Source organism: Dermacentor andersoni, chromosome 6 (genome assembly GCF_023375885.2).
Source record: "Dermacentor andersoni chromosome 6, qqDerAnde1_hic_scaffold, whole genome shotgun sequence".
Classification (NCBI taxonomy): domain Eukaryota; kingdom Metazoa; phylum Arthropoda; class Arachnida; order Ixodida; family Ixodidae; genus Dermacentor; species Dermacentor andersoni.
Window position 1 is genome coordinate 161,962,195 of NC_092819.1, and position 20,956 is coordinate 161,983,150.

General features: G+C 46.0%; 1 protein-coding gene across 1 annotated transcript in view; it reads right to left on the reverse strand.

Moving 5' to 3' along the window:
- The window catches only part of LOC140219130 (neprilysin-1-like), a 169,714-nt gene that overhangs the window by 37,659 nt on the left and 111,099 nt on the right, over window positions 1–20,956 (reverse strand). Inside the window, exon 7 of the mRNA XM_072289020.1 lies at window positions 10,295–10,480. Within this exon, the coding sequence (XP_072145121.1) occupies window positions 10,295–10,480 (186 nt within the window). The remainder of the gene's footprint in view (window positions 1–10,294; window positions 10,481–20,956) is intronic.

Consider the following 20,956-nt stretch of genomic DNA (forward strand, 5'->3'; position numbering starts at 1 on the left):
GGACATGACGAAAGCACGTCCTCCATTCCGCCATCCTGGATGCTCTTTCCACCCTTAACGTGGGTCCTCCTATCTACGGTTATATCACGGCTTTCCTTGCCCTTCGCACGGCTGAGATCTCATTCGGCCCTCTCTCCTCTCCAAATTTCACTCTTGAAATCGGGGCACCCCCCTGGGTTCTGTCCTCTCCCCCGTTCTCTTCAAAATCACTCTTTTCTCCATGGCACGCGCTCTCGCTACTATTCCTAACCTGTCCCATGCTTTCTACGCCGATGATATCACCCTCTGGGTGACCACCGGAAATATTGGAGAGATGGAGGCCGTCCTCCAGGCGGCCGCGGACGTGGTTGCCGGTCATGCTCGCGCAGTCGGGCTGGCCTGCTCCCCGTCAAAGTCGGAGCTTCTGCTCCTCCCAGCTCGAGGCACGGCCGCCCCCTCATCTCCCATGCTTAGCATCATTATTGACGCGCACCCCCTCCCTTCTGTCTCCTGCCTCCGCATACTGGGTCTCCTTCTCGAATCCAATGGAAAACACACTGCCGTCCTTTCCCGCCTAACTACCTCTGTCCACCAGACCGTCTGACTTATTCGACGTGTCGCTAACCGGCACCACGGCATGCGTGAGCACGACCTCCGTCGTCTTATCCAGGCCTTCGTTCTCAGCCGCTTTGTCTACTCCCTCCCCTATCTCTTTCTCTCTCGCACCGAGGAAGACAAGGTGAACTGTCTCATCCGCCAAGCTTACAAGTCGGCCCTTGCGCGATGGGCGTCCACAATACTGTTTCAGAGCTTGTGGAGGCCCATCGCACGGCACAACTCGACCGCCTTTCTCGCACCCCCTGTGGTAGAGCCCTTCTCTGTTCCCTCCGCTTGACCCCTGTGTACCCTGCCTGTGTAACCCACCCCTTACCCTCATCTGTATCTTCCATGCTCACTGTCAACCCTCTTCCGAGGAACATGCACCCTGAGCATCACGCCGCCCGCCGCTCTGCCCGCGCCTCCACCCTCTGGCGCCAGTATGGCTCACAGTCTAATGCTGTGTATGTCGATGCGGCGCCATACAATTCTCACCCCGCCTACGCTCTTGCCACCACTTCCCTACACTTGCTCCCCTGACCGTTGCCACTATACCTGCCCCCACCTCCACTGCCGCCGAGGAAGCAGCTATTGCGCTCGCCATTGCCACTACCCCGGCCCGTTTCACATTCAGCGACTCCAAAGCTGCAGTCCACAATTTTGCGAAGGGTCGCATCTCCTCCTCTGCGCTCAGCATCCTTGAGCACTCCCCTCCCCCTTCTCGTCGTATCCAACTCATCTGGGTTCCGGATCATGCGGGGCACCCTGGCAACGAGGTGGCAAATTCCATGGCTCGCGAGATGACAAACCGAGCTGGCCCCCTCCACTCCGGGATGGACACGCGTGACTCCCTCCTCACCTTCCAAGACATTACCCTTCACTACCGCAACTCTCGCCTAGCCCTCCCTCCCCCTCACAAATCCCTCTCTAAGCTCCAGCAGAGTACGTAGCGCCATTACAGGCCCACACTTTCCTCTCTCCTGCCCGACTTGCCCTTATTCACCCCGGGGCCTTCTCACCCGAATGCACGCTCTGCAGACGCCCACGAGCAGACTATGCTCATATTCTCTATTCATGCCCGAAACACTCTCCCCCTGCCTCTTGGCATGTATCTAGCCCGCACCTGTGGGAGGCTGCTTTGGCCAGCTCGCAGCCGGATGTCTAGCTACAGCTAATGATCTGGGCAGCGGAAGTCGCCGCCAGGCATGATCTGGAGGCCACGACCGGCAGCCTGAAGGCCACCCACGGAACGGCGGCATCTTCATTTTCTTTTCTTTTTTCTGGCCTTCATTAAATAAAGTTTATACCACCACCACCATTAAAGCAGTCGTAGCGAGCTGCTATAACCGACGGACGCGCCGCCGCTTCATTCGTTACATTGTTTCCGTGAAACGCGCCAAAGAGACTGCCGTCCGCACAAAAAATTATGGACCGACCCCGCCGTCAGCGCCACATCATTCGAAGTGCCGCTACCCGCGTCGTCAGCGCCGCAACCAAAGCCTCGCAAAAACCGAACCGACGACTGCTGACTCGCCAGTGCTCTTAACCGAACTCGTGGAGAAAGACCGTTGTCTCACTGAAAATAAGGTCAATATCGAATAGGTCGTAAACGACGATGACGAATACGAAGCAGAATCCACCGAGGCCCTTTATTACCACGAGAAGATCCGTCACGCCATCAGCCGGATTCCTTTTCGCCTTCATTCCCGCACCTACATTGGATCACTACCGAACGACGTTAACCCTATGCGAGTACAGCAGGCACTACATTTTGTCTGTAGGCCCGGTAATCAGGCGAACGACAGCGCAAACGCAAGGCCACCGACATCACGCCTACAACAACCAAAGCTCCAGACCGAGGCGAGTACAGCGTTAGTTCATCCTGAACAAAGAGAAGGTGATTGCCGACACGAGCCCCAGATCACAACTAGAACAGAAAGCAAGCACAAGCTGCCAGTTGCTCAACCGCCAAGAATATTTTGCGAGAATTCGCTAGTCCAAAGCACTAGCCATGCAACCTGCGGGGAACGGTGGGCGCTATAACGTAAAGCAATTTCAAGCGTTTCTATTCCAATTCTGCAATCAGTCCTCCACGATTGGTCAAAAACTTTTTTGAAACACCCCCACTTCGGCGGTCCGTCACGGGACGACACGAAAACCGCGATGGTTTCCCACCTGATATTACACGTACACACTGATTATGCATCATTGGACCGAACAAAAGAAAAATAGCTATTTCTGATTAGACGTCTTTTCGCCATTAGCCATAGGACATCGGTCAAATTTTTTGGGTTGCGCCGACTTACCTGCCTTTCACGCGACGTCATCAAAACGCGAAAACGTACCGTGTCAAAGTAAGTTGTACGCATTAAAGGTGCATTAATATGCCGAACAAAACTGAATATCTTTTTCTGAATAGCCGCAGGCTGTCCCGTTCCGAAAGAAATTAAATATGGCTGTCGTCGATCGCTCAGGCACTGGCTACTCGCCCATGCCGGGGAGCATGGGTTTATTTGCGTACAATAGTGAATTTTTGTGCGTCCGGTGTTCCGTCAAGCGCGGGAGGTTTGCCGGTTAAGCGGGGCTGTAAAAGTGACCAGCCAGATTCGTGGCGCCAGCTGGTGCTTCAAAGCTCAACCACACAACACAAAGCCAATTATTATATTCTGCTTAGCTGTTGGTGTATATTTTCGACAGCGACGTAATCGTGTTCACCATTGCGCCTCTCCCGAAAATTTGCACAAGCAGCGAAGCAGGATATACTGGGTTACTTCAATTTTAGCTTTGTGTTTGTCTGGGTGAACTCTGTGCCACCAGGCGGCTGCATCACTCCGGCCGCTCACGTTTACACCACCGCACATCCAAACCGCTCCTGTTTGCCGGAATAGCGGATGCGCTAAAAGTCTCTAATAAAAGATTTTGCGTGACCGTGTAACGTTTTCACGCACGTTCGGCACATTTACGACCTCGATCTGCCAACTGTTCTCTCCTGGGGATCCGCTTTAGCGGCATTCTAAACATTCCGTCCCATGCCACCGCCACTTTCGAACAGTCAGCTCAAGCTAAGTAAGGGAAAGCGTACAAATCGCAGACGCCGGCACCGTCCTCTTCTTCCGGTTAATGATTTTGAGTGCACTGGCTTGGCCCCATTGGATCCTTCTCCACTTGAGCGTGCTCCTCGCCTCTTGTAAACCAAATAGATAATACAAACGGCTCACTGTAGACAATGTTATTCGTTTTTAAAGCAAACAAAACTGACCGCCTATGAACGAGGAGAGCGTTTGATTGGCCTGTTCAGACAACCCTGCGGGTCACTGCCCCCAGCTTGTGTCGGCGTTTACGCAAATTTGACGTCAGGTGATTTAAATAAATACATATTGGAATAGTATTACGTTATAGGGTTCAGTGTCAGCGACCAGCCGTATGGTACACCCCACGTTCGATGACGATCCGTACACACATGCCCACTGGTGCTACATTGTGAGCGCGGTGCGGCAGATTCGGAGCGTATCTCGCGATCATCGGAAATATAAACGACACGTTGACCATAGCTCTTGCTCCTGCCACCACCGCCAACGCAGCGAGGAGAACCAACACCACCGACGATGCCGTATTCGGAAGGACAAGCACGTGCTCTGTCACGAAAACCTATTCATATCTCTTTTTATTCCAATCTCCTGACGTCAAAGTTACGTGACCACCGACGCAAGCATCAGGCAGTAACACGCAGCATTGTTTGAAAAGCCCAATTAAAGGCGCTTCTCCTTTATAGGATGTGATTTTATTTTGCTTTGAAAAAGAATAGGATAGCCTGCATTGAACAGTTTTTGTTATCTCATGTGCTGAGAAGAGGCGAGAAGCAAGCTCATTTGAAATACTTTTTATCGTGCCGAGCCAGCGCATTCAAAGTAGATAACCGTAGGTGAGGCGGTTGGTGCCCGCGTCTGCGATTGGTCCGCTTCCCCTTACTTAGCTCGCGTTGGCTCGTCCAAAATTGCAGCAGCATTCAAAAGAAGTTTTAAAAATGTCACTAAAACGGATCCTCAACCAAGTTGAGTTGGCAGAGACATGTACTCGTGCCGAAAGGTCTCAATAAAGCCATACTCCAAGCAGAACCTCTTTTATACGCAAATAAATCCAAGCTCCCCAGCAGCTCCGAGTAGCCACTGCCACACCGATCGGTGGGCAGTCATCTTCTTTTCCTTTAGGAGCAGATAAACTCCAGAAAAAAATTAAGTATTGTTCGGGATATTCGTCATTTACACGTACACGTCACTTTCACACGGTAAGTTACAGCGGTTTTATGTCTCCGCGCTATAGACCAGCAAAGTGGGCGCAACCCGAAAATTTTGACAAATAGCATAAGGTTGAACGACCCGTTTTTCCTTAATGGCAAAAAAGGCGTCGAATGAGAAATGATTACTTTTTTCCGTTCGGTCTAACCATGCATAATCAGTAGGCACATGTCATATCAGGTTGGGCGTTCTCGTAGTTTTCGTGACATCGCGTGACAGACAGGCGTAGTGGGTGGGGACTTGATTTTCTTTGACCTTTTAGCTTTACGTTACAGCATCCTATGGGTGTTATAACGTAAAGGTATCCCAAATTTTTATATTCCAAATCTGTAGTCAGCCCTTCGTAACTGGTCAAAAAATGTTTGCACCACTCTCAATTAGCCTGTCTCTCACACGACATCCCGAAAACAGCGTAAACGCCTTATCTGATATGATGTGTGCACACTGATTATGCATAATAAGACCAAGAGTAAGAAAACTATTTTTGATTCGACGCCTTTATCGCCATATTATACGACCATTGATCAAGCCTTTTCGGACTGCGCCCATTTCTTTCTGACTGTCAGGCAACGTCAATAAACCACGAAAACTCACCGCATCAAACTGAAGTGTGCGCGTTGAAGACGCAATAATACGCAGAACAAAACGATTTCTTTTATTAGCCCGAGAATGCCCCATTTTGAACGGAATAGAAAATTGTTGCCGGTAGATTGCTCAGGCACTCGCTACTCGGAGTGGGCGGGGAGCGTGGATTTATTTGCTGATAATAAACATTTTTCGGTAACATCAATAATGTGATGTTATTGAGCCCTTTCCGTACCTATACTACATCACGTTGACAACTCTTTTTTGTTGAGGATCTGTTCTGGCGGCATTTTTAATGTTCCGTTGCACGCCACTACGATTTTTCATCAGCTTCCGCAAGCAAAGTAGGGGGAAGCGGATCAATAACAGATGCCGGCACCACCCTCTGCAGCCCGTTATCTACTTTCACTGCGATGGCTCGGTCCTACTGAAACCCTCTGCACTTGAGCGTGCTCCTCGCATCTTGTCAGTGAATTTGATTAAAAATATCCGCCCAATGTAGGCAATGGTATGAGCTTTGAAAGCAAAAAAAAAAAAAAGAAAAGAAAATTGGCCTTCTGTAAACGAGGAGCGCGTTTGATTGGGCATTTCAAAAAACGCTGCGGGTCGTAGCCCAATGTTTGCGTCGGGGATTACATAAATTTGGCGTCAGGATATTGGAATAAAAACACATTGTAATAGTTTTACGTCATGGGGCCCCATGAGTACCACATATCGACGACAAATTCGAGGCTTCCTATGCCCTTCCACAACGATAAAAAAGACAAAAAGGACACACAACAACTGTCCCACGAACGATTACGTTATTGTTGAAAAAGGCGGCTACGTGCAGCCACCGCGGTTTAGAACAGACCCACGCAACCGCTACTACTCCGTCGAGGACCTATCCGACTGCACCGATCTCTTCAACCAAAAAGTTCACCCTGTTCGACCGACGTAGCTATTTCCCGACTGCTACTTCGCACTGCCCGCTACCGCCAGACTGCCCGTTCTACGACTTAAGAGGAAGCTCTAGCTCGGGCCCAACTCCGACGCGGCCTATTCAAATACATGTAAAAAGACAAAAACGTTTTTTTGAAATAACCCCTGGACCGATTTTAATGATATTTGTTGCATTTCAGAGGGAAAGATAAAATCTAGTGACTGATAGAAGCGGAATTTCGATTTATGTCCTGCATTTCCTTAAAAAGAATTTCAAATATTCAACTATTTAAAGAAAATAGAAGCACGAAGTTTACAAATTCATAGCTCTGCATCAAGAACAAATATCGCGGTTCTGTATACGGCGTCCATTAGATCATTCAAAGCGGACAAATTCGATTGTCATTTTACATCTTACGTGAATTGGTTACCTTGGTAACAAAGGTTCTGCAAAAGCTGTATTTCCATAATACTAAATTGCTTTAGATTCATGTGTAACAGAATTTTATCCGCTTTAGATGTACTATTACATGCAGTTCACAGAATTGTATTGGCATTTTTCGTTGCTGACTTACAGAGTTGTATACTTGAAAGTTTCGTTTTTTGAAAGTTTTCGATTTCTGACAATTTTTATAAAAGATTTACGACCTAACTCAAGAATTAGAAAGAAATAGTGACTTGATTTTAAGTTTTCCTTCTAAATGCAACAAACGTCGTCAAAACTGGGGCAGTAGTTGCCGAGAAAAACGAATCCTCCTTTTACATATATTTAGATAGGAGCACCCGAACTAAACCTTCCTATTAAGTCAAAGTCGGCTTCGTAACGGCTGCGGAACTGTCTTGATCTACAACACATCGCCGCGCCGGTGCACCACCGGTGCCTACATCGAGAACAAGAACGGCATGGGCGACCTGCTCTTAATGAAGTGGTCCAAGAAGAAAAGTAAACAAACCCCTCCGATGACTCCTGCGGTCACTCGCGCATCGCCGTGCGATTCCTGGGCTTTTACAGCGTGGCGGGACGCCAGTAGCAACCGCCGTCACCGCGGCAGCTAGCGCGAGAACGCCAGTGCAATTAAACTTAGGTGCACGGTAAGGAACTCCGGATGGTACAAATTTCCGGAGTCACCCACTTCGTGGTGCCTCATAATCAGATCGTGGTTTTGGCACGAAAATCTCATAACTTAATTTTTAGTGAAATTAAGGAAAAGGCGAAGGAAAAACAACGGAAGAGAAAGAATCGTCCGAGGTCAACTGGAGACTGCAGCTGCATCCACGGAAAAGTGGTCGGACGATGAACGTGCCAATCTTGTTCGTCTTTGCTATCCTGACTATGGCAAGAGCACATAATGTTAGAAGATAGTGCTTAAAGGGACACTAAAGTTTACTATGAAGTCAAGTTAAAGTGATAAAGTAGTGTTCTAGAACGTCTAAGGCGTCAATATAATCACGAACAGTGCGTTAGTAACCGAGAAATTGAGGTAAATGCATGACATGATTTGAGACCCCCCCCTGCGACATTCCGGTACTAGCCCGATGACGAAGGCCCTCATCGTCATAATTTATGCCACAAGTACTCAACTACTCCTATCAAATGTATCATTTTATTAGGTTATAAGACAGAAGAAAGTGCTATTTGTGTACTTCTATTCGATTCTAAGAAAAAATAACATTGTGACGTTACCCTTCAGTAGTATAGGTGGTAGAAAGGTTTCGTTTTCGCTCCACTCTGCGCCGCGCGCGCTTTGGCGTTTCAGTTGTTTCGTTATCGCGTCCTGCTGCGCTGGTTCTCCTGGCTCACGAAGCTTGCCTTTGGAACAAGCAGTGAGAATGCCACGTCCTTGTGATGTCGTGGGATGCGTGAGGGGTTCGCGGAACTTGGCCAAGGGCAGTTGCAGCGGCGAATCCAACGTTACTTATCACTGTGTGCCAACGAGGGAACCTCTCCGTTCGAAGTAGTTAAGTGCCGTACCTCTGCCACAGCGCATTGGCAAAAAGCCAAAAATCGCTGCACTTTCTTCCAGAGGATTACGAGTTCAACACCGACTTACTGAAGTCGTGTGGAGTTCCTTTCAAAGCAATGCTTTCCCATAGCGCTGTTCCGTAGGTCTTGCCTGCATTAGCCGAAGTGCCAGAACAACTACAGGTCGAAGACGGGGTAGTGAGTGCGGCATTCAGTTTTCACGAAGGAAAAGCTACAAATGCGGGAATATGTACAGCGATGACAGTTGCCGTCGTAGTAATACGCAACGACGCCGGCAGCCCAAGCCCTCAGCAGCAGGTCATGTTCATGAGTGCTTAAATCGCTGAATTCGAGCCCAGCATCGCGAGCCAGTGTGTCGTTGTCAGGGTCGTCCATTGCAACGAGCGTCGAAGTTGGCGTCACAAAGTAAAGAACCAGCTTATCGTCGCGCGCTTTCCCTTCCGCTAGCCACCATAGTTCCGCTTTCGCGCAGCTGTCGGCTCTGTCTTGGCTGTGTTTCTGGCCGCGCGTTTGCGTTTTGTGCAGAAAAGCCGTAGCGCAGTCTGCAGGCGCCGTTTTACTCGCCGACGGGGCAATGTGACTATGAGACCATGACGTCACCACTCCTCGATCGGAGGGCGGGTGATTTGAACTGCGCTTCTGGTACGCGTACGCTTCAGAACGCATTTTCTTTTAAAACAAGTCTCTTCTTCGCATGAAACAAGCGTTTCGAGGTTTCTGGGATGGTATTTCAGCAGTCCACGTTGACTTAATAGTAACCTTTAGTGTCCGCTTAAGTACGCATTTATGAGGTATTCGAGGAATCTCGAGTAGAGGTCACCGAGCCGTGGACTGTCATCATCGACTAACCCGTCCATTTCGTCGCGGGTGGCAGCATGTTGAGAATAAGAGAAGAAGTGCACAATCACCACGCGCACTGACAGGGGAAACGGGGTTCGATTAAAGCAATCGCCGCGAACACTACAACAGGCAGACGAGTAGTTCCTTCCTTCCTTACACTGCGCACGCTAATAAACCACTGGACCCAAGATGCTCATGTTTAAAAATCCGAACTTGGACGCAAAGCGTGCAAGCTCTTCATTATCTACTCTTAAGACGAAGCTTTAGCTCGGGCGCTCCTATGTATATACATGTAAAATTAAAATTTGTTTTTCTTGGCAACCACTACACCAAATTTGACGAGGTTTGTTGCGGTTGGAATAAAATCTTAAAATCGAGTGATTGTTTGTTTCGAATTGTTATTTCGATCGTTCATTTCTGTTAAAAATTTCGAATATCGCAAATTTTTAGAAATCGAATTTATCAAGTTTACAACTGTAATTAAGGAACCAAAAATCATATCACAATTCTGTCAATTGAATCTTATAGTAAATCTAAAGCGGACAAAATCGATATATTACACATTAATATGGAAAGAAAATTGTAGCATAAATACAGCTTTTGCAGAACCCTTGTACACAACGTAACAAATTCACGGAAGATGTTAATTGACATATCCAGTTTGTCCGCTTTGAATGATCATGAATTCCGTTTACAGAACAGCGATACCCGCTCGTGATGCGGAGCTAATAATTTGTAAACATTGTGCTTCTATTTTTTTTCGAACGTTCCAATTGTTTAAAATTATTTTAATACAATTCAAACCCTAAATCGAAATTCCGCTTCCAAGAGTCACTAGAATTTAACTTTCTCTCTGAAATTTAATAAATTCAATTAAAATCGATGGTGGGGTTATCTCAGAAAAGTATTCCTGCCTTTTACATGTACTTGAATAAGCCGCGTCGGACTTGGGCCCGGGCTAAAGCTCCCTTTTAAGGCTCGTTTTTGTTCATTACAATAATAACGCTCATATTCCTCTATACTTAAAAGGATTACAACATGCGTGCAAACTCAAGGTAGAAAAATTTTCTCGCCTGTCTGACTATGTACTTACTGCGGCAAGCTTTCCCTCGAACTGGACGATGTCATTGACCACGAGCTCCGCGGCAGCCACTGTGGAGCCCATGATCTGAGCTGAGCGGAAGATAAACAGCTTGTAGCGGTGCCGGATACGGAAGTAGGGAGACCCGAACGGCGAACGCAGCACGCTACGCTCAACGGCGAACTCTGGCTGGCCCAGCTACAGGAAAAGAGTATAGATGGGCGCCAATGACACTATTAGGCGGTAACATCATTGCGTGATCGTAGGTTGCAAATGACTTTTCTTACATAAACCAGTTGATGGTCAGCGACATATCGTAAGGGTGAGGGTTTTGGCATCTTTAAATGTGTTTAACCGAGTAGACAGGGCAAACGTCCCGAGACCTACGGTTCAGCTCATACAGACAATTATACAGATCGCCTGTCTTCTCTAAGGAATTACGCAATGAAAAAGCAAATATTCCATAAATCGTAACTTGGCTGGTGCTTTCAATGTTTGCATGGCATCTGACACACGAGCGCTCTAAGATTTAGAAACTAATTGCATCGTACAGCTTCTAATATAATAAACACACCTACAAGAGCTACGACTCATACCCAAACAACATGCTCCGAGGAAGTGAGCGGAGTCGCTTTAATTTTTGATATAACACAAGCAAGGCCGAGTTGCTGCGACGGAAGGGAGTCAAGAGATGGGAAAGAAGGCCGTGTTTCCTGGCGCGCCCGGAGCCGTTGGCGCCGCTCCCGCAGGCCGCTGTCCCCTAGGATAACCCACGGGAAGAGGATCTGGGTCTTCGGGGACACTCGCACGGCGTTCTCTCTTGCTACGGGTTGATACTGCTCTTTGGGCTCTGTGTTTGTCGTGTTGTTCTTTTATCATGCTGCTTGTGCCAGTGCTGAGTGTCGCTGAAGTATTTCGGGAGACGAAGCGATTGGAGGTAGAGCAGTTGGAGTAGGTTGGAATGAGAACTCACTGGTGACCTGGGATCCAATGCAGCGCTGCAGTGATTCCGGCCGCCTCCGCCAGCTTCAAGGCCTGCTTGTCAATGAGTACTGCAAATGAGGCTGTGTGACGCGATTTGTAGACATTCAACGCAAATATCTCGTTGCGTTTTGAATGCATACTGCCTAAAACCCTCTTGGTACGATAGTTTTAATTCCGTCGGGTCGTCGGCACCATCTGTAAACGTAGAATGTTTCTAATCCATTACGTGCTGGAAAGCTGCGTTCTTCTTCTTGGCTCGGTGGTGCGTCTGCCAATCGCTTCCCATCGCGCAACGAATGATGCCCGGCGGTGGCTGCCGTAGTAGCCTGCCTTCGATGCTTCGATGGCTGAAAGGAGGCTAGAAAACTTCGCATATCGATGCAGATACCCGACACGTGTGTCCTTCGGAATCTTCGTGTAATGCGGAGAGCTAGCTGCTCTGTGAAGTACCCCTAGATGTGTTTTTCTGAGAAAGCAGGTTATAACAGAGTGCTCCGTATAGCAATCGGAATCTCAGCAAAGAACTTTCAAGTTTTCGGCATATGTCGATACACCCATGCCGACGCCGATCCCTTATGAAAATGACTGTTGAAATGTTGGCATATTGTTGATGGATTGTTTACTCAATAGCCTTTCAACAATACCTCAACAATAATTGAAACCACATAGCAATAATTCCACAGTGAAGTTGTTGGGTAGTTCACAACAAAAAGTCGTTGACTAAATTCTGTTGATATATTGTTGGATAGTATTGAGTAATATTCAGCCATTGTTGAGTAGTTTCCAACAATAAAGTTGCTGACTAAATTCTTTTCATATATTGTTGAAAAGTATTGAGTATAATTGAGCCATTGTTGAGTAGTTTCCAAAAATAAAGTCTTTGACTAAATTCTGTTGATCTACTGTTGAATAGTATTGAGTATTATTGAGCCATTGTTGAGTAGTGTCGAACAATAAAGTCGTTGACTAATAGCTGTTAAGTTATTTTTGAATAACATTGAGTCTCGCGCAATATTGAGTTTCGAAGTATATGTGAAAAAAACACTCACATAAGTATGTGTGCGTCTTTTGCACATATATGTTGCTTTACTGATCACTTGATCACCATGGCATATATACAGGGTGTTGTTTCACGTTACATGAGCCATAGACGTATCTACGGAGTGGGCAGGGGGGCAGTGACCCCTGCCCGCCATATAGATACGCCTATAGGTCAAATTACGTGACCTGGCCCCTCCCCTACTTCAGAGCGCGGGGGAGGGTATGTGCCCCATTCACGCTCTTGGTTGGCGCCCCGGCCCTGTCCATCTACCGAGTGCAAGGGGAGAGTGACCCCTACCGTGCACCCAGTAGATACGCCTGTGGTTTAAGTTAGGTGAAACGACCTGCACGTACACACATATATATATATATATATATATATATATATATATATATATATATGTATATATATGCCTTCATGATCCAGGCATCTATAGCTGCCGCAAGGTTTTGTTTGAAAAGTTGATGCACTTCTTGAAAAACTCACTCTCATTCACATACGTTTTCTTTGCCGGGTGTTCCATCTAACTTCAGCCAGGGTTTAAAATCATGGGAACGCAATGGGGCTGGATAGAACCAAGGCTATTTTGTTTGCCGTCGCTAGGTGATACTCAAGTTTTTTATTTTTTCAGTCAGTGTAGTTGGATAATTATTAGTAATGAATTGTCTGACTTTTCAAATATTACAATAGATGAAAAGTGTCAATGAGAAAATTGTTGAGCAACCTGAAAAACCTCGGATGCAGCTTCCTGTCGCTCAGCACGTGCTACATAAAAGTGATTTTACGAGCGTGCAAATGCACGCAAAATTGACGCGCGACTGGCTGCTCGAGGCACTTTACTTGTATTCGCGGGCTTCTTTCACGCTCAGAACAATACTTTTATATGGCACGTATTGAGCAACAGAAAGCCGCATCGGGAGTTTTTCATGTCGCTCTACAATTTTCTCAATGACGTGTTAAGTTACGTAAAAAACCGTGCGCACACACGCACACACATATGTATGTATATGATTTCACGATAGAGGCATGTATGGTTGCTGCAAGGTTCTGTGTGAAACGTTGACGCACTTCTTGGAAAACAACTTTCCCTCTTTCATACGCATTCTTTCTTACACAGGGTGTTTCAGCTAACTTTACTAAGAGTTGAAAAATATGCAGATGCACCATAAGTCGATGCGACCAAATGCATGTTGCTCACTTTTGTATGTGTCACGCTATTCTTTTATTTTTCTTAATTAGTTAATTAGTGAAGAAAATGAGCTATTCTGAAGCAACAAAGGCGAAAAATTTTCACTCAGAAAGTTCTAGAGCACGTTGTAAAACGTCTTATTAGGCAATTTCCAACTTTCTATCTATTAAGTGTTAGTGTTTTTCAGCTTACTGCGGATGCCCGCGAAACACAAAAAATATCACCTGACATTCCCGCTTGCGCGCCGTGCTTGCAGCGCTCCCAAACGAGCTTATCATCGAGCAGGGTGTGTTGCCGCTTAAAAGGCGACAGGGCAGTGACGAAGGCGTTGGCTGTGGCATTGACGCCAGCGACGTGCTTCCCTCGCTGCGGTTCATGATGGCGATAAGCAGACGGGTGTTCACACCGGTTTAATGGTATGTTTTCGTTTGTGCGCGGAAGGCTTAGGAGCAGTGCAATCACGACTCGCAGGCGGGAATGTCACGTGGTGCATTTTGTATTTCGCGAGCATCCGCAGTAAGCTGAAAAACACTAATACTTAACAGATAGAAAAACAGAAACTGTTTATTCGGACGTGTTGCCAACGGCTCTGCAACTTTCTAATTGGAATTTCTTTCCTAACTTCCTTTCTTGAGAAATTGGTTAATTATCCTTGACTAATTAGCTAATTAAGGAAAATACAGATAGAGCTCGACACGCCACATACCAAAGGGAGCAACATGCATTTAGTGGCGTCGTCATAGAGTGCATAGAGTTTACAGACGGCCTAAAGAAGTTAACAGAAACACCCTGCATATATATATATATATATATATATATATATATATATGCAGGGTGTTTCTGTTAACTTCTTTAGGCCGTCTGTAAACTCTATATATATATATATATATATATATATATATGCAGTTTAAGAAGACAAACGGCCGTACAAGCAGCGACAAAGAACCGATGATTGGACGCATCCTGCATTTCCATCGGCGTCCATTATAAGGGGCCAGTGCCCTGGCTGTGTGTTAGGAAACGGCATTGCATGCCTCCATGGTAAATAGGGTCAAGGTGGCGGAGAACGTTGATAGAATTCAAGCCTGGGGTTTGACGTGCCAAAACCACGCTTTGATTATGAGCCACACCGTAGTAAGAAACTCTACATTTATTTTGGCCATCTGGGGTCCTTTAACCTGCACCGAACGCACAGTACACAGGCGTTTTTGCATTTCAGCCCCATCGAAATGCCGCCGCCGCGGCCAGCATTCGATCCCAAGCACTCGGGTTAGTAGCACAACACCTCAGCCACTATGCCGCCACGGCGGGTGTGGCGGAGAAAGCAGTGAACATCGTTTTTACAAAGTGCGTTTCGCTTAGATGTTACCCGTTAACGCGCTGCAGAACGAAACGAAAAGCTTGGTCGATATGTAAGACATGGTGCTCATATTTCGCATGGAGGCCAAATTCTTTTCTGTGACCTAGACGGGTTGCTGGCGAATGTGTTGGGAATCTGCTCGGCCACCAAGCCCAACCTGCGCTGCTATACGTTCTCGGTGACAAATCGCACAGCGCAGAAGCACACGCACAAATGTTCAAAGAATGGGACGACAGACCGCCTGCAGTTTGCCATGACGTCGAAATAAGAAGCACAAACAGCGACGTTTCCGTACTTTTCTGGTCAATAGTTCAGTTCACGTGGTTGCGGCACGCATTACTTCTTTTTTAATCCAAACGACGAAAACTGTGCGCGCACAAATTAGCACGGCGTTTGCGATGTTTGAATGTGGCGCCTTTTCCCGCGTATCCCATTAGCTCCGGCCGGTGCACTGACTTACTGCGCTAAAGAAAGTAGTTCATCAAAGAAGCGAAGCAACAAACTTTCATACACTTGCCAATCGCAACGATTATTCAGTAATAACATGAAATTACAAAATTTGTTATCAAATGGTACAATTTATGATAATGTAAGCTTGTATTTGTATGGGTGTACATGAGCACGAGGTCGCGGGATCGAATCCCGGCCTCGGCGGCCGCATTTCGATGGGGGCGATATGCGAAAACTCCCGTGTACTTAGATTTAGGTGCAGGTTAAAGAACCCCAGGTGGTCGAAATTTCCGGAGTCCCCCACTACGGCGTGCCTCATAATCAGAAAGTGGTTTTGGCACGTAAAACGCCATATTATATATATATGGGTGTACATGTATGATTGCGCGTTTTCGCTGTTGACGCTTGGCGCATTCCGGCGAGTTCATGCACGCCGTTTGTTTTAGAGCTTCCTGCGTTTTCTGCGTTGTTTGTGTGCTTCGCTGTGACATCTTGGGAATATTCCTGCGTGTTGCTCGCTTTTTATGGGCTTGCCTCAAAGATAGCCATGATCGCCTCCGACTCAGCGACATCAAAGGTGAGTGAGTCTTTCGAATTCCCCTTGTTCGTCCATTGCGACGCGGTGAACGGAGCGCGGAAAGGATTTCAGTGCTTGTGCGTGTCTTCCGCGCGCCTCTTTTCTAGTTTTCATTCCTAGTATTATCCTTCCGTTGCGAGAATTGCTTGTGCAGCACTAGATTTGTGGTATATATCATGGAGTTTTGTCCTTGTTTAACTGTACACTCCGCTTGTGGTGACGTAAGGCAGCTATGTGGGGCCAGCTAAAACAGGGCATGTTGTACGCCATGATTTCTGATACGGTGTGCGAGCACCGATTGAGTTAGCGTTATTAATGAGCGCAAAACAATGCGACGTGAAACCATCCGATCTGCACTGTAATCGAAGATATTTCGTTTGTGCCACGCTAGTACAAGGTGTGTGAGTGAGCTTGTAGCAACGGGGGGCGGTATGATCGGCGAAAGTGTATTCTGTTGCGCTGTTCCCTTCAGGATCAAGTGACGAGGCCACGTCCGATGTTCGCGCGATCGGAAAGCACAGAGGACGCTGTCGCGCAATAATAATAGAGAATTTCAAGGGTGTACATGCGATTCTATGCGATACGTGAGATAAAATAGGGGTGATGCCACGGAGCGCTGCGAAATCATCGAGTTATACACTTTGCCAACCGCGTGTGTTTTGTTTTCCACCAGTTCGCGCGCATTCAACTTTCTTTTTTCATCTTCGCCGTTCGACGCCATTGAGTGCTTCGTCCGAACGGCTTCGCGTAGGCGCTCTTTGCATTCACGGAAAAGCAGATTTCATGGCACTCCAGGTCCTACAACATTCAAAGTAATGTAATTTCGTGAAATTGCAGCTTTTCGCACTTCAGTAACTGTTTGATTTAACATAGTTTTAGGATCAGTAAAAGAACGAGATGCCTGGCATATCTGCCTTGTCGTCCCACTGTGTTTCGAGGCGGCATATATACGTTATCGGCAAAATAAACATCAATAATTATTATTGTTTCTTGTGACCATAGAAGTAGCTTGTTATGTCGAAAAGCTATTTTTGCTTTCAATCCGAACACTATGGAGTGAACAGATTAAGAAGTGAGCGCATCGTTGTGAACTAAATGACGACGCTTTGCCACAAGCTAGGAATGATGCTTTGTCGAAAGGGCAGTTCTGTGAAATTCTTTCTTTGAGAGTGAGCAAAACTTCAGTAGCATCAGGTAGACGGGGAGAAAAAGAATGTAACACTGTGGTTTTATATGACGGAGCTGCCTTTTATATGTGACCATAACACTTAAGTAGATGCGTAGAAATAATTTTTAAAATAAGTAGAGGAATGTGAAATAACTTATTTGACAAGCTCACACTGCCATTGGCAAGAGCGGCTACACTTTAGTGTACTCAATGACTAGTCATTTGTATCCGTCCATTTATGTCAGCCTAATGGTCCATGTAGCTCTTTTGATTGTCGCTTTTGCTGCATCGTGGCTTCGCGTTTTAATAGTGACATCTTTTTTCACATTCAAAAGGAGCTGGGAGATGCCCCAGCTGGAACGCTAAAAGTGAATTCTTTGGCCATCCATTCTGTAGCGTCACTATGATAAAATACAGTGATACCTTGAAAATGTATTGCAGAAAGCAGAAAAAAGACATTGCTGATGCAACTGCAAGGCATTTGCTCCACTGTTTAATTGGTGCAGAGTGCCTTCATTAGGAGACATGGTGCCTTTAAGCACTCAGCTGAAAGACTTTGCAACTGTACCGAGAGTGGGAGTGAATTTCAGTGTCTTTGTGAACATCAGAAATGCAGAATGTGCCCTATTTAGTGCATATGCCTGATATGAGAGTGGCGGTCAGAAACTTAGTGTGGACATTAGTAGTCTACATGAGTGCACATCTTCCTAGTTCTACCAGAATGAAGGTATTATGACCTATGCCATACAGCAGCGCACTGTTAGGGGTATCAAACTGAAACAGCAGCACCCATTGAGAAAGTTGGCTGAAGAGCGAGCAGTGATCAGAGCTTTCTGCATTTCAAGGGCGAAATTCCAAAAAAGATTGATGCCGAGCTGGATGGTGTGAAGTGCTGGTCACCATATACTGTAGCCCAGCATGGCATGAATCTCCTTGGCATTATGTCTCGTTAAGATACCGAAATAGCATCACTGCTCATAAAGAAATTGGAAATTGGGAGGTTGAGGGGAAGTGGCAGGGCTCCCCTCTGGAGCAGCCAGTGCATGCCCTTTGCTATACTGATAATCCTGTCTTAATGAGAACCAGTGATTCATGTTAACCTATTATGCAGCCAAGTGCATTCCTTGTTTTGTATTAAGGGGACCCTAATGACACCCTAAATGAATTTAAAATAAAGCATCGTTTTAAATATCTACTTCTGGAAGTTTCTTGGTAGTTGCTTGATTATTAGAGAAAATAAATCTCAAAGTTCAATTTTCTGAGTATCGCCCCAAAATCTTCGTTCTGACACCTCATTGTCACATCGTGGATTCCAAGTATTTTTTCAAACTTGAGCTGCATTGGTTCTGTAAAAGTTCCTAACGCGTTTTATTTTGGGTTTTTGGAATACGATGAAGAACATCTTTATTTGTAAAAAAAATTGCTACACCTGAACAGACATCATCAATATTCATGACGTCACAGCAAGCGGGTGTGGTAACTTCACGGCAGCACTGCCACCAATGTTTCCTTTTGCTGCTCTCACAGTTTACTCAGCCTCTTGTGATGGTGCGAGTGAATCTCTTGAATTGTAGGAAGATCATTTACAGATACTTCTAAAATAATTTTTCTCTTTAGTTATTTCATGCCGTAGTTGCTTATGGGCGTTGGCACAGTGCTGGTAAGCACGAGGTCACAGGATCAAACAACCGCATTTTTATGGAGGTGAAATGCAAAACTGCCCATGTACCTTACAGCCTGATTTGGTAAAAATTAATCCAGAGTTCCCCACTATGGCGTGTCTCTAGATCAGATTGTCGTGTTGGCACTTAACACGCCAGAAATCAATTAATTTAATTTTAATTTAGTGCTCCTTTAAGCTGTAGAATTTGTGATCTCTGCAAAAACTCATGCTCAAAATATTCTCCATAAAGATTAAATAAACAGATGCGTGTCTATTTATATTTTCATTAGCAGTGATATGTGATGACTATTAGAACGGTGGCACAATGAGACAGACAGAACTGTAATACATTGTGTGACGGCACGATGATGCACATCGAGGAAATGACCGAGTTTCCCTAGAGGTCCCTGACATGGACATCAACGGACTGTCCACAAACTTCTGAATTCACTCCGTGATCTTGCGCAGCCTGTGCTTTGCGAGTCGATTAATTTAATTGAGGTAGTGGTTGGCACATACTGTCCTTGCTCCTTATGTACATTTCATACAGAGGAGTGGAATCTCACATATTACTTCTGGAGCACAGCAAGCGAACCTGATGTGTAGTGGTAATCTTAGTAGTGATCGACAATCATGTCCCTCTTCGAGCTCCTAATGCTGCTTGCCAAGACAAGCAGCAGCAGTTGCCCGAGATAGCGTGAAAGAGATTCAGTGAAAAGTGGCATATGCCCAGGGTCGCATACCCAGTCGCCCAAGCTGTTCCGACGGTAGATTTTGAACTGTTCCCTCTACATAGTAGCCCAATCTCCCCATTAGACCATGGGCTACCTATTGACACAAATGGATGGGAAAATAGAGACAAACACCTGAAAATATGAAGTATCCTAAGAATGGTAATCACAATAAATAGTACTAGATGTGCATTAGCACAAGCTCTTGGGGCAGTTGGTGCATGATGAAATTGAAAAAGGGGGTTACCAGCAAAACAAAGGACGCGCACACCCGGAAAAGGCGTTAGACAGGGACGCACGCTGGTCCGTTCCAACGTCTGTCCGTGTCTAATGCCGTTTCATTGTGTGCGTGTCATTTGTGTTTCGCTGGTACTCCCCTTTTTCAAGTACTAGATGTTTGGATACTTTGGTTTATTATTCTTGTTTGTGCTGGATTCTTTTTCTGAAACATGTGGCATCCAGACAGCATAAGAAGCGAGTAAGAAGTCAAGTTTAGCATTCTAGATTTGCAACAGGTACATTTGTAATTTATTTGCAGTAAGGCTGTTGTGTGAACGTGCTTTAAAGGCTTAAAACTGTTTTGCTAACATTTACTTAAACATGCAGGTTCACATAGGTTGTAGGAGTGCACATTGAGAAGGTTATCCTGGCACAGCTCACCATGGCCTGCCATGGTGCACCAGGAAATTTGCAAGGGCCTTGCTTCACCATGTGTTCACAGGAGGTGCTCATGGGCCATTTGGGCTTTGGAAATAACACCAAGTGCCCAAAGAGGCTCTTGACCCCTGCAGGGTCAGTGCTGTTATACGCAAGTACCATCTATCCTTTCCGGATGCATTTTTACATTCACATTTTTTTCTAAAATTATGAACTTCCCATTGGCATAACAAACAACTTTCAAGTAGCCCGTGTGTGCAGTTGTGTGCTACAATAGCCTACCATTTGGAATGACTGTTCGTATGATCTTAAGTGCCTAATGCCGCCATACTCAAATGCTTCTAAAATTTAAAAGCTGCCTTCACTGCCGAAAGTTTTTAGTGGCTTCATCACATAAGATGAGCTGCATTTGCGCATTAGCAGTGATACTTGGCTGTCGTTGCAAGGCATAGTTGTCTGTGCAGCACGCTCCAAATCTATTGGCATGGAGGACATGCTTAAGTTGCCTGAAAGTGTTATTCTAATACACGAATTGCGGAGAAGCTATGCTCAAGTGTGGTTACTGCTCAGCTCGAGCAGGAGCACGTTCACGAAAATTGCAGAAATCAAAACAGCTCAGCTCTCCAGGTTCTGAGATGTGAAACAGTAGTTTCACCAATTTTAACAGACCATATCGAATTAAAGTTTCTCCTATATTGAAGGAGGTCCATGTGATGCCAGACAGCAGCCTTTCAGCAGAGGGAACCTGAGTGGTGTAGCAATTTTCTTTTGGTTGTTTCAATCAAAGAAACAACAGGGACAGAGTTGCCAGCTTCACTGTCAACAGCACTATGTTTAGTAGACGCTTACTCAT